At 45.2% G+C, this 13,599-nt stretch overlaps 2 protein-coding genes and 1 long non-coding RNA gene across 6 annotated transcripts; 2 read left to right on the forward strand and 1 right to left on the reverse strand.

Annotated features, from left to right (window-relative positions):
• Positions 1 to 5,094: 5,094 nt before the first annotated feature.
• On the forward strand, positions 5,095 to 7,125 carry LOC136449752 (pentatricopeptide repeat-containing protein At5g56310-like). The gene has a single exon (XM_066449919.1). It carries the CDS (start codon positions 5,378 to 5,380, stop codon positions 6,896 to 6,898), a length of 1,521 nt encoding a protein of 506 aa, XP_066306016.1. The 5' UTR covers positions 5,095 to 5,377; the 3' UTR covers positions 6,899 to 7,125.
• Positions 7,126 to 7,260: 135 nt separating this feature from the next.
• On the reverse strand, positions 7,261 to 13,195 carry LOC136449750 (kinesin-like protein KIN-14B). Of its 4 annotated transcripts, XM_066449917.1 has the most exons (13): positions 13,070 to 13,169; positions 12,494 to 12,697; positions 12,249 to 12,332; positions 11,976 to 12,140; positions 11,784 to 11,890; positions 11,477 to 11,655; positions 10,823 to 10,984; positions 10,397 to 10,612; positions 10,264 to 10,301; positions 10,029 to 10,156; positions 9,016 to 9,720; positions 8,649 to 8,940; positions 7,261 to 7,965 (listed from the first exon to the last, which is right to left on the reverse strand). In XM_066449917.1, exons 1-13 carry the CDS (start codon positions 13,167 to 13,169, stop codon positions 7,850 to 7,852), a joined length of 2,496 nt encoding a protein of 831 aa, XP_066306014.1. In that variant the 3' UTR covers positions 7,261 to 7,849. The 4 variants fall into 4 exon arrangements, with proteins under 4 accessions (XP_066306014.1, XP_066306015.1, XP_066306013.1 ...); XM_066449918.1 differs by having other exon boundaries at positions 8,649 to 9,720; positions 12,494 to 12,800; positions 13,070 to 13,195; XM_066449916.1 differs by having other exon boundaries at positions 8,649 to 9,720; positions 12,494 to 12,652; positions 13,070 to 13,194.
• On the forward strand, positions 9,330 to 13,108 carry LOC136449753 (uncharacterized). Its single transcript, XR_010758117.1, has 3 exons — positions 9,330 to 9,410; positions 10,050 to 10,178; positions 12,989 to 13,108. It is a non-coding gene; the product is annotated as an uncharacterized lncRNA (long non-coding RNA).
• Positions 13,196 to 13,599: the final 404 nt, after the last annotated feature.

Genomic DNA, 13,599 nt, shown 5'->3' on the forward strand with positions numbered 1-13,599 from the left:
CACAATGTCCTTCTTCAGATCGGCAGGGAATCTTTCCGCCTCGACATGTTCTCCATCCCCGTGCAGGGCTGCGACATCGTCCTGGGGATCGCTTGGCTGCGTACCCTGGGACCTATCTTGTGCGACTTCGCGATGCATACCATGGCCTTCAACCTCCGTGGCCGTCGCATTGTCTAGGTGGGAGTGGAGGCATCGGGCTCGCTGCCAGCACCAACAGCCGACCCTCTACTGTCCAGCACCCTCTTCACCGACACAGGATCTGAGCAGGACCTCTTGGAGCGCCTCCTGGACACATACAACGATGTTTTCCCCGCTCCAGCAGGTCTGCCCCCGGCTCGTGACTGCGATCACCGCATTCATCTCAAGCCAGCAGCCGAGCCAGTGGCTGTTCGTCCCTACAGATACCCTCAAATTCAAAAGGACGAGCTTGAGGCGCAGTGTGAGGACATGCTACAGCACGGCCTGATCCAGCCCAGCACATCTCCGTTCTCAGCACCTGTTTTGCTGGTCAAGAAACAGGACAACACTTGGAGGTTTTGCGTCGACTACCGGGCACTCAATGCCGTCACCGTCAAGGACAAGTTCCCTATACCGGTGGTCGAGGAGCTGCTTGACGAGCTTCATGGTGCCCGCTATTTCACAAAGTTGGACCTTCGCTACGGATATCATCAAGTGCGTGTCCACCCCGATGATGTGCACAAGACGGCGTTCCGAACACACCATGGCCACTTTGAGTTTTTGGTCATGCCTTTTGGCTTGTCTAATGCTCCTACGTTCCAGGCACTAATGAACTCCGTCCTCAAGTCCTTCCTGCGCCGCTGCGTCCTTGTCTTCTTCGACGACATACTGATCTACAGTGGCTCTTGGACAGCACATATGCAGCACCTCCGCGCCGTCCTCGATGTTGTGCGCGCGCATCACCTACATCTCAAGCGCGCCAAGTGCGCGTTCGCTGCAAGGGCGGTCCACTACCTAGGACATGTGATTTCAGAAGCTGGCGTCTCCATGGATGTCTCCAAGGTGGAAGCTGTGTAGTCTTGGCCTCAGCCGTGTTCCGCCCGCGGCTTGCGTGGCTTCCTGGGTTTGGCTGGCTATTATCGCCGCTTTATCCAGGACTTTGGCGCCATCGCAGCGCCCCTCACGCAGCTCCTACGGAAGAATGCGTTCCAGTGGACGGAGGAGGCAGCAGCAGCGTTCGACGCGCTGAAGGGGGCCCTGTCCAGTGCGCCTGTTCTTCATCTACCAGATTTTAGCAAGGAGTTCGTGGTAGACCGTGACGCGTCCGGCTCCGGCTTTGGCGCGGTGTTACATCAAGGAGCGGGTCCGTTGGCGTTCTACAGCCGGCCGTTCGCAGCTCGGCATCTCAAAGTGGCGGCGTACGAGCGCGAGCTAATTGGGCTCGTCCACGCCGTGCGTCATTGGCACCCCTACCTCTGGGGTCATGCTTTTGTCGTGCGCACGGATCACTATGTGCTGAAATACATGCTGGATCAGTGCCTATCGACAATTCCACAAACTCAGTGGGTCTCCAAGCTTCTTGGCTTTGATTTCAGGGTGGAGTTTCAGCCTGGCCGCGCCAACATAGTCGTAGACGCCCTCTCACGGCGTGATGGAGATGTTCCCCTGCTGGAGGCCTTGACCAGCGCTGATGCATCGCTGGCAGCATTGTCTGTGCCGGCGTTTGACCTCTACAACGAGCTACGCCATGAGTTCGACAACGACGCACATCAGCGCGCCTTCCGCGATGCTGTCACCAATGGCGACCACGGTGTAGCGTGGACGGTGCGCGAGGGGCTGATCCTTCGGGATGGCCGGGTGTACGTGCCCGAGTCGTTCGCGGTGCTTCCTGATCTCCTGCAGTTGGCTCACACGGTTGGCCATGAGGGCATCCAGAAGACCCTACAGCGCCTCCGCACGGACTTCGTCGTGGAACATGACCGGCGTGTTGTGCGGGATTATATCCGTACATGTGCTGCGTGCCAGCGCAACAAGACTGAAGCTCTGCACCCCGCCGGTCTACTTCAGCCTCTGCCGGTGCCATCGCGGGTGTGGGCTGATATTTCGCTGGACTTCATTGAGGCACTGCCCAAGGTTCATGGTAAGAGCGTGCTGCTTACGGTGGTTGATAGGTTCTCCAAGTATGCCCACTTCATTCCATTGGGGCATCCTTACACGGCCGCCTCTGTCGCCCGTGCATTCTTCACCGACATCGTCCGCTTGCACAGCTTTCCGGAGTCGATCGTGAGCGATCGAGACCCTGTCTTCACAGGCCACTTTTGGCGTGACCTGTTCCGGCTGGTTGGGGTCAAGTTGCGCATGAGCTCCGTCTTTCATCCCCAAACTGATGGCCAGTCGGAGGCGGTCAACAAGGTCATCACCATGTACCTTCGCTGTACTACCGGCGATCGTCCTCGCGACTGGGTAGAATTATTTTTATATATTATAACTAGTCAATATTATTCATTCGGACTACATAAAGCACTAGTAGAGTGTTGTTAGGACCGTAGTGAACGTTGGTCCCCTATCCTGAATAAATTTTCAAAGTAGCTATGTTATCCTGCGTGGCTGCATGCACCCAACCGCACATGTGTATGCATCTTTGTTTAATATATTAAATTAAGTTTTACAAACTAATGACTTTAGTTAATTAAGTTTCAATACAATGAATTATAGAGCATAGTGCGATAGGAAAATCTAGATGGTAGCACACAGATCATGATGTCTGGACAAATAGGATCAAGTATCATGAACATGATAGAGTGACACTTAAGTTCATACTAATAAATAGTATTAAGTATGATGTAGTTACATGACACTTGTGTTGTCATCAAAGTCACTTGGACCTCACGTAGACCAATTATGATAGACAATGAGAGCATTTACTAGCAAATAAGCAACAAAAAGACTTAAAAATTCAATCAATTATAAATTTGGCACCATAAGATAAAGAATGATTTTTAGAAAAAATGAAACTAGTTTCATATTTTTGAGCTAAATCAATTTGTTTATAATTTTTTAAGAAGTTACATATTTTTAAGAAATATTTGTATATTTTTAGGGAAAATTAGTTCTATAGTATTGAAAGAATTGCGTTTTGGAACACGTGAAATATCCATTACCCAAACTGGCATTCTGTCACCGTTTGAAGCTAACACCGTGAATCCAACTCCTCTCCTTTTTTTTAAGATGTTTCAATGGTATTTTATGAAACCATGATTCTTTCGGCGCTACTATAGACTAAGGGGGTGTTTGAATCCGGCTACTAAAATTTAAAATTTAGGATGTGTGTCGGGAGAATGTTGCATGTGGTGTTCGGATACTAATAAAAAAACAAATTATATAATCCGTTAGTACTCTACGAGACGAATTTTTTTAAGTCTAATCAATCCGTCATTAGCACATGTTTACTGTAGCAAACATTGTTAAATCATGAACTAATTAGGCTCAAAAGATTCGTCTCGCAAATTAGTCGCAAACTATGCAATTAATTTCATAATTAATCTATATTTAATACTCCATATATATATCTAAATATCTGATGGGACAACGATTAACAAACACCCTAAGAGCCCGTTCGGTGCTGCTCCTGTTGGCTCTGGCTCCGCCTGCCAAGACCCTGTGCATCACTGTGGCGCTGGCAGAAACGGCTCCGGCTCTGCTTGCGAGGAGAGAGGAGCCACCGGAGCTGCGTGTTCGTGGCTTCGCCCAGCTCCGTTACTTCCACAGAACACATACAGTGCGAGAGCCGGAGCTACGCAAAGTCCGGCAAAACAGGCCCTAATTTGTTTTTTAACATTTCTAGTACAAATTTACCTCCTTAAATTTTCAACTTAGGATCTGTTTAGGTGAACTAGAGTTAGTTATTAGTGGGGCTAGAAATTAGCTCAAATTAACAAGGTTGGCTAGCAACTAACTGAAGACTTATCTAAAGCCCATCTATTAGCTATTCTGTTTGGATACATTAGAGCTAGTTTAAGTTAATTTTTAGTTACCTAGTGATTAGCCTTTGTATCAAATATGCCCTTAGGAAGATTTACATCTCTTGTGGCGTATGATGCCACATAGGACATTTGATGTGGCGCCATGTAAATAAAAATCACCATCAAAACTGCTCAGGTGCATTAAAAGTTGAATGATCAAAAAATGGTTTAATTATAGATTTTTTTAGAAAATAGTTTATTGTGGATGAAGATGAGATGAATTTAGACGACTACAAAATTTGAGGAGGGTCAAAAGTTTTCTATTTATTTATATGGGCTGCCTAGTGGGCCGAGCCGAACCAAATGACCCTATTGTGTCCGCAAAATTCCTGAAACCCCGCGCCATGACCACACAGGGCCTGTTTGGTTCATGTTCAATTTCAAGCCTGGCTAGCTTTTTGAGCCAGACTAGACTTAGCCAGGTTGACACAAGCCAACAACCACTTGTTTGGTTGAAATGATTGTTGAAGCCTGACTAAGTTTTAGTTTGTCTGGTTGTTTACTTTGGCTTGCATAGAATCACCCTATTGTAAGAACGGTAAGTTTACCCCCGTTGACATATTTCGCCGAACACGTGATCGTTGCCATGGCCACTGCAACATCATCCGCCATGGCTGCCTCCAGCTCGTGCTTCTTCTCCCGTAACGCAAGCAAGGCGCCCGCCGCGGCGTCGCGCGCCGACACCTCGCACTACCGCTGCTGTTGTCCACTCCAGCCCCGCGCGGAGGCACTCGCACCCCGCGACCATCGGCGCGTCCACCTCCCCACCTTGCTGGCACAGCTCCACCGCCAACAGCGCGTCCATCGTGGACAACAGGCGCCTGCTGGTGGACACCACCGCCGCCAACAGCGCGTCCGCCGTGCATGTCGTGGTACCGCGGCTCGAGGTCGCCGTCCCTGCCGCCCTTCCGCGACGCCACCACGCCGCCGCTGCCGTTGCAGGTCAGATCGATCTACTATAGCTGCTCTTCGGCCAACCCGCCGGCACCGCCATAGGGAAGCAGGCACCCGACGATTCGAGATTGAAGAAGTGAGAAGGACACAGACGGTGGTGAAGACGAAGGGAGGAGCAGAGCATGAAGTCCGACAGCCCTGGATGCGTGAAGTCCGACGGCCTTGGATTCACAAGCGTGGCGGCCAGAGAAGGGGAGCGGACAGCGGAGGAGCAGGGCACGAGACTGTGAGCGGAGGGGCAGCGTGAGGAGGTGACGGGCGATGACAAGAATGCACGGGAGGGCTTGGCCTGGCCATCGAAAAACGGATCTCAAGAGCCAGGCTAGGGCCTCGCTTGGTTAGGCCTGGCTTAAACAGCTCAAATTCCTGCAGACTGGTGAGGGGTTAGCCACCCTACGGCCAACGGGCTCCGGTCACCCGCCGGTCACCACGACGGCTCCCACATGCCGCCGTCCCCGCCACTGTCGCCTGTGCTTCATCGCCTCCTCTCCTTCCTCCCGCGCCTCGCCTCCCCACGGCACCTACTGCAGGCGCACGCCTTCCTCCTCCCCCGCGGCGGTCACCGCCACCCGCGTCTCCTTTCCGCCCTCCTCCTCGCTTCCCTCCGCCTCGTGTCCCACCCGCAGCAAACCAGCGACCACGCCGCCGCGCTCCTCCGCCGCGTACACCCCTCTGTATACCTCAGGGCCGCCGCGCGCCTCCCGCCGCATCTCCTCCGCAGGAGCCTCCTCGGCCCGCAGCTCCACTCCCTGCTCCTCCGCACCGGCCACGTGGCCTCCGACGCCCACGTCTCCGCCAGCCTCGTCCAGCTGTACTGCACCTGCGGACACGTCGCCGACGCGCGCAGCGTGTTCCACGAGATGGCCGTTAGGGACGTTGTGGCCTGGAACGTTATGATCGCCGGGTATGTGAAGGCCGGGGACCTGGTCCACGCGCGGGATTTGTTCGATGCTATGCCGGAGCGGAATGTGGTGTCATGGACCACGGTGATTGGCGGGTACGCGCAGATGAGGCGTCCAGAGGAGGCAGTCGAGGTGTTTCGAAGGATGCAGGTGGAGGGCATCGAGCCTGATGGTGTGGCATTGCTGTCGGTTATGGCGGCATGTGGGGATCTGGGTGCGGTCGATTTAGGGGAGTGGGTGCACAGATTTGTCGTCAGTCGGGGCTTGAGCCAGGAGATACCACTGATGAATGCGATCATAGACATGTACATGAAATGTGGGTGTATAGAGAAGGCAGTGGAGGTGTTTGAGGGTATGGAGGAGAAGAGTGTCGTGACTTGGACAACACTAATTGCTGGATTTGCATTGCATGGCCTCGGTTTGCAAGCTGTTGAGATGTTTCGCCGGATGGAGAGGGAGAATATGGCGCCAAATGATGTCACTTTTCTAGCAATCTTGTCAGCGTGTAGCCACGTTGGACTAACTGATCTGGGTCGCTGGTATTTCAATATCATGGCGTCTCAGTACAGGATTAAGCCACAAGTTGAACATTATGGGTGCATGGTTGATCTACTAGGCCGTGCTGGTTGTTTAAAGGAGGCCCAAGATTTGGTTAAGGACATGCCTTTGAAGGCAAATGCAGCAATATGGGGAGCTCTTCTTGCTGCAGCTAGGACCCATGGTGATGCTGATCTTGGAGAACAAGCCTTGGTGCACCTAATTGAGCTTGAGCCTAACAATAGTGGGAACTATATACTCCTATCGAATATTTTTGCAGAACAGGAAAGGTGGGATGATGTGAGCAAACTTCGGAAGGCGATGAAAGAAAGGGGACCGAGGAATGTGCCGGGGGCAAGTTCCATTGAAGTTGATGGCATGGTTCATGAGTTCACTTCCAGGGATGGGTCTCATCCTTTCTTACATAAGATATGTGAAGTATTATGTGAGATCAACACTAACATGAAATCTGTTGGTTTTGCTTCTGTTTTCCCTGAAGTACTACATGGTATTGAAGAAGGCTAAGATCACTATGCAAGAGCATTATTCACATAATTGACAGATATGCCCAGAAGATATCTGATTCTTTATATGACATCAATGCTTAAAATAAAAAACAATACCAGTGGTAAACTGAAGTCAATTGAGTATATACATTGCTCCGTGGATTACTTCTTTCTGTGGAAGAAGGATTGAATATTTTTGTAGAGTCTTTTTTTTTACACTTAGCAAGTGTATATATATTTGTGTCACGTGGGATGTGCTGAGGCTCTGCAAAGGATTTTGACTTAAGAGTAGGTGGTGCTTGGTACATAAAGTCAAACTAAAAAACACTGATCTACGATAGACTTACTTTTGCACAATAGATTTGATTTTCTTGAAGCATATGGACCTTTACAGGTATGAAAATCAGCTGCAGGGCCTCGAGACTTGATATAAACTTATGGTTGTCTCCCCAGTTGACATGCTTCTCCTTTTGCATATATTTGTAACAAAATACACCACTACTTTACAGCTTTAGCTCAAAAGTTCTAGTAATTTAAGTTGCTATCTGAAAGATGTCATATTATGTCATACGAGTCATTACTGTGACATGTTACTTTTAATGGCCGATATAGAGCCCAATCGGCTGAAATAGCTTGGAGATGTAAATAACTCTCCCTCAAAGTTCAGATATTGCAATAGCTTCTCTCCATACTGTAATAACCATTTATGAGAAATTGAGAATGATACTACAAAATTCGTCATATATAGTATTTCTTCCCATTTTCCCCCAGTTTTCTTGAAATTATCCATTTATAATCAAAGAAACTATTTCAGACTAGCAATTCACCTGCCACTGTGGCATATTGGCAGTTTACATTTCATTGTGGCAATATATATACACTGTGCCCATTAATTCCTGAAGTAGTTACTCTTACTAAAATTGTATACAACTTCGTTGAATCCTTTTAAGATGGTGAAATTCTAGTTAAATCAGAGTGTTAAGCTCTTGAAGAAGTCTTGCTCTAATCCAAGGTTCATGGTGCCTAGTCCAAGAAGAGCACCAATCCATGCTGTTCCAAGGGCTCGAATGAACTTTGTCAACTTACCTGTAGAGAAGAACAAAATCAGTAAATATAGAGCTTCCCAATTAGGCACAATATGCACGTTGGTAGAACTGTGAAAGTGGAAGCAAAACCATGAAATTCATAGAATGAAAAGCCGGACCGGAGATCGAACCGGTCAAGCTACTGGTTCACTGGTCCAACATTAGTATATTGTCTAATGTACTAAATTAATGGCAAACATCAAACTTATTTCTTGTTCATCACAAAACTAGTTCACCGGTTCATCATAAAACTGGCCGACTGAACCGGTTCAACTGAATGGATAGTCTTTTAACTGAACCAAACAGTGAGGTTGCCAGTTTGACCAGTTCAATGGTCCAACCCACGAACCGGTTCAGTTTGTTGCACTATGATAAAATGAGCAGATTTAGTTTTTTTGTCTAGTTAGTATGTTGAAATATTCGGCCTTTTTTGGAAATTTAATCTAATTCGGCCTTTTTTGGGAATTTAATCTACCTCAGTATATGAGTATCCTAAAAACTTAGGTCTGGGACAGGCATCCCTGGCCAAGTTGACCATAACAGCTTTTCTGCAAACCCTTTCACCTACTTTGATACCAGTTTATAAGTAACAAATAAATCTAGATCATACTAGATGCATAATGTTCTTTTCATTGAAAATATATTTTCATGGAAGCTCATCCTCTAATGTTCAACAGAACGTACCTATATGGTGTTCATTGTCATGGAACTTGTTTTCAGGTTGCATGTTTGGAACAGCTTTTGGTTCCTTGTCTGGCTGCTCTGGCTTCCAGTTGCTGAGCTCTTCCTGCAGTGATCTTCTGCAACTTCCATGACACGCAAGCTTTTCATTCTTATGTTCCTTCATTTTGACATTGCTGCAAAGTTCTTTTGATGGAGGAGTGTATAATTCTGTTCTTGTGAATTGATTAAGAGCCCTGGTTTCCTTGATATCTTCTACATTTTGCGTGGGGAGGTTCAGGTCGCTATCTTCATCCTGTGAGAGTTTAGAACCATTAGTCATTTCCTTCTGAAAAGCAGTACTAGAATTGTAAGTTTCATATTCATTTACTTCAGTAATATCTAGCATCCTTTCACTGTGACATATGCCAGTGTTTTCAATGATTTGTTGATGAATCCAGCTGTCAATGTCTATAATGCCCATTTCCTCGGTTTTATCCTGCGTCTTCGCTGATTCTGCGAATGAAATCACTTGACCCTGTGGTGGTTTCTCATGTTCTGAGAAAATCACTTGTTTGGTCTCGTATTCTGATGTATCCTGGCTGCATTCTGTTCCATCCTGTATACTTGGTACCCAATTCATGTCACTTGTCATGGAGATGCTGCATTCAGAACTGCATTCTGACTGCCAAGTCGCAGCATTTACTGGCAGCCTTACAGACTCAGCATAAACTGAGGAAGGCCTTCTCTTTGGTGGCACTGGTGGTTTTGTCTTGTTACTAACAGGTATGTGTTTATTTAAGCCTATCCTGTGCTGGCTAGACGCTGTTGGCTTCATAAACCTTGGTAACCTGGAAGAAACATCTCTCTGATTCTTTGAATTCCTTGTATTCTTTGACATGTCAGTTTTCAGCTCTTCACTGGATGGATGTGAAATGTCGAAATTTGTTTCAACAGATGGCTGAGGCCCTTTAAAATGCTCAATTGTTTCCTTGAGCTTCTTAATCTTTCTAATAATACCTTCACATTCTTGTTCTAGATCACTGATCTCCTGTTCTAATTCCATTAACAAATGTTCCTTTCTTGCTTTTACTTCCTGTATGTACAAGATCAAAACATTAGTCTTTTGCAGCAAAGATTGTGTGGAACCACATCCTAATAAATGGATTACTCATCTGTGTTCATGGACACAGATTGTTATTACAATTTCTGGGACATCGAACATTTTTTGCAAGTTCAACATACTCTCATCTTGTTATTATCACTTGTCTTTGAAAATCAAAGCAGCCTGACATTGGCTTCTCCTTATCTACTTTAATGTTTAGTTCATAGCAATGTACAAAGCTGGTCTCTTCATTTTCTTTTCTTGACTATATACAAGCTAGTGTCACTGCAAAAGCTTACTTGTGGTTCTTGATTTTCCAGGCAAATACTTCTGACTCTTGTTGCAAAACCCAAGGTACAGATGGTCTCACACAAATCATCCTCATTTGGACGGATATGAACAAGCATCAGAGTTTTGGACTCACATCCTGTCAACATGAATACACCAAGGTGAGCTACAAGAAAACCGAGTTTGTAAAATAAGAAAGCAGCAATTTTTCTGCATTTCTGGAACTGTTAGTGAGGTGCTACTTACCTATAGAATCTCTAAGAACTTGTGTGAGCTTGCTATTCCTGAGAATTAAGAAGTTGAACGTGTATCATTGTCTCGAAAATAAAAATCTATTGTGATAACTGCCAAGCACCAGTATATTAGGGATTTTATTTACCTATAAGGGACGTGTGATTTTTTGGTCTGTAGTGCATCTATCACATCCCCTAGGGCTGACAGTGACAGATTTATGGCTTTTCCTTCCTTGAGTCTTTTCCCAGTTGCCTTTGTCTTTACAAGCCTTTCACTTCCACCTAGATCAATCATCCATAATTTGTTTCTTGCCCTTTTTCTCTCTGGTGCGTCAAATGAGGTCAATGCAATACGAATCAAACTGTTGCACATAACGAAGAGTATAAGCTTTACTATAGAAATTCTTCCATGGTATTTTCAATAAAGCAGCTACTTTCCTATCCAAGCATAATAAGGTTTCAGTAAGCATGCACTTTTGATTCAGGGTCTCTTTCAGTCAGATGCAGCCATGGCTGATGCCTTTTCAGTTGTTATAGTAAGGAATTTTCTTCAGTAAAGTAAAAAAGATTACCAGTGAGATCTGCTTGATGTGGAATTAGCCATAGTGGAAGCTGTTGATCTAAAGCGGGTCCCCACTTCATATAGTCTTTTCACTTCTTGAAAACTATTGACAGTAACTGCCACTAGGTTTTCAATCTCGATGCCACCATCAGGATCTGTTTTGATGGAAAGGCTGTATACAGAATAATTGTTTACTTCCAACAAATGAAAAGATGAAATGGTGATAAGTGTTCACATATGTATGTCAGTTAGTTAACCTGCATCAACAAAATTGTACAAGAACCACCTATGCCAATTCCAATTCATGTCTTGACTCTTGGACAGTTGCTGGATTGTCACACTACCCTCAATTTAGATCCTTTTATTATGTCTAAATATTCACACTTTATTTTTCGGCATACTGATATGTTGCCTATGCGTTAATGCAACATTTTAATGGCCCTGTTCATTTTCTTGGTTGTGGAGGACCGCTAGGTAGCCTTGGAACACAAGTGCACTATAGTAGCATTGTTACATATTTTTAGTTTTCCAGAACTATCAACATTGACCGAATAATATTCACATTATTTTCCCATCTGTAGTCCGTAGACTGTCAACGAGATTTCATTACTTGTTTTGCAACAAGGTAGTCCTTCCAACATTTTAAGAGAAAGTGCTAAATTACCTTGGTACTTTCTTAAAACCTTGTGTCTTGCTTCCTGGAACTAGCAGGTCTCGCAAATTTCCCATATATATCTCGAGCATACTGAAAGTGAACAGAAACCTTCTGTTGCTCTCTGAAGTTCGATCAAACAGTGCTTGAATCGCACGTGGTATGACACCTAGATCTGTAGGCTTGCCTTCCTGATTCAAGTGGTAATGGATTGTAAAATCAACATATTAAATCTCTGTTGGTTTGGATTCGTTTGGACTTTTTATTTTTCATCTATTCTTCATGAATGAGATAAGGAGTTGCAATGAGTAGAGCTTACCATGGTATAAGTTTTCCCACTACCTGTCTGACCATAGGCAAATATGCAAACATTATAGCCATCTAAAGCTGATTTTATCACTGGTTCAACTTCAGCAAATACATCACCTGGAAACCACACTATTGTAATCTGACTGGCATTCAAATTATTCACTTCAACATCACAGTTCCTATAAATGCAAATCTATTATACCTTGTGTTGAGCATTGGTTGAAAACCTTGTCAAACTTGTATTGCTTTATCTTGGTTTCAGCAACTTTTAGGAATACATTACTCTCATCCAGGGTGTACAGAGTTCTGGATTGATAATCCTCTTCATGGTGAAAAGGCCTTACACGACAGAACACCCTTATATTTCCTGGAAAATGAATGCATGTGAATTAACAGAACTATAACAACTTCCATTACATTTAGTGACATTTATATATATCAAGCCAAACACAAAAAATCGAGGAGAAAGTTCAACCTTTGAGATCCAAATAGTTATTTAGTGACTGCCTCTTCTGCAGTGTTATCTGCTTTAGTTTAGCATTCAGCAAAACCAGTTCCTCTGTCATGACCAAACAAAGAGAAGATATGAGAACTTTATTGCTGTGTTATCTGCTTTAGTCGAACATTCAGCAAAAATAGTTTATCTGTTCTGTAACCAAAAAAAGAAAAAAATTATTCAGAAATGTTTAGAGGTTGAGGGGAAGTGTTAGAACTGCATACCTTGAATCTTTGCAACTTTAGCATCTGATTCTGTATAATCAGGACAGATATTTTGAGCCGTGTGAACCATTACTTTCATCTTTGGTTTGGTTGGTGACAACTCCTCCATGATGTGAGACACTGATTCAATCCAGCTGGGTGTGAGGTACTTGTTGAGCCCTACGAGGGATGACAGTGTATCAGGCAGACTCTGCACCGTTTTCCCTGATTTGCCATCCATGTTCGGTATTATGCAAAGCCGGCAGAATGAACCAGTATGGCTACTCTATCCTTCTGGTCCGGTTTCCTTATCTACTGGTGATACCGCCTATCATTTTGGAATGAAGTAGTAATATTGAAGATTAAAAAAAAGAGAGAACAGTATTTTGTTGAAGTCAGACAAAAACCGAATTGGACTGTTTCAGCAGGTCTAAGCTTACTACGTTTATTTGACATCCAAGACTTTTGCTATGATTTTCCAATAAATTTTCTGACCATTTTTTTTTCTTCTGTCAGACTCGAAGACTAGACGGCGAAAAAGCAGAAATAAAAAGAACATAAATCTATACAAGAGAAGAAGATGTTCCTAGTTCGTACCTGCACTTCCATGCTCGGTCAAATGTCTGCAGAGAACAATATGAAGGGAAATGTTGGATGTGGGAGCTGCCTCCGGAGAGCCCATAGCCGCCCCATACATTGCTTAAGACCAGCTTGGAGTTCCCAGGTCTCTATCACCTATCAAGAAAAGGTCAGTTGTACTTGAAGGCGTCCAACTACCCGCATTTCCAAGGCTAAATAATGTGGAAACTATCATGAAGCAAGGTAAATGAAGGATCCATCGCTTCTCCTTGCAAAGCAATTCGAGTGCCAAATAAGGCTTGGAGCATTGGAAGAGAAGGAAGCTCACAATATCTCGGCTAGCTCTTTTCACCTTCAAGACTGGGGATTCTGTGCCTCATATCCATCACCATGTCCCCATCAAAGAAAACAGTCCCCAACCGACACAACCAGTGAAGGGCTGAGAGCAAAACACATGAGAGTATGCGACTAGGCTATTACCTCCTGTTGGCTTCAGCATTTGGATTTTGGAGCCTCGACAGTAGAATCCACCATGGATGGCATGCTAC

The sequence above is a fragment of the Miscanthus floridulus genome, chromosome 5 (genome assembly GCF_019320115.1).
Source record: "Miscanthus floridulus cultivar M001 chromosome 5, ASM1932011v1, whole genome shotgun sequence".
Taxonomy (NCBI): Eukaryota; Viridiplantae; Streptophyta; class Magnoliopsida; order Poales; family Poaceae; genus Miscanthus; species Miscanthus floridulus.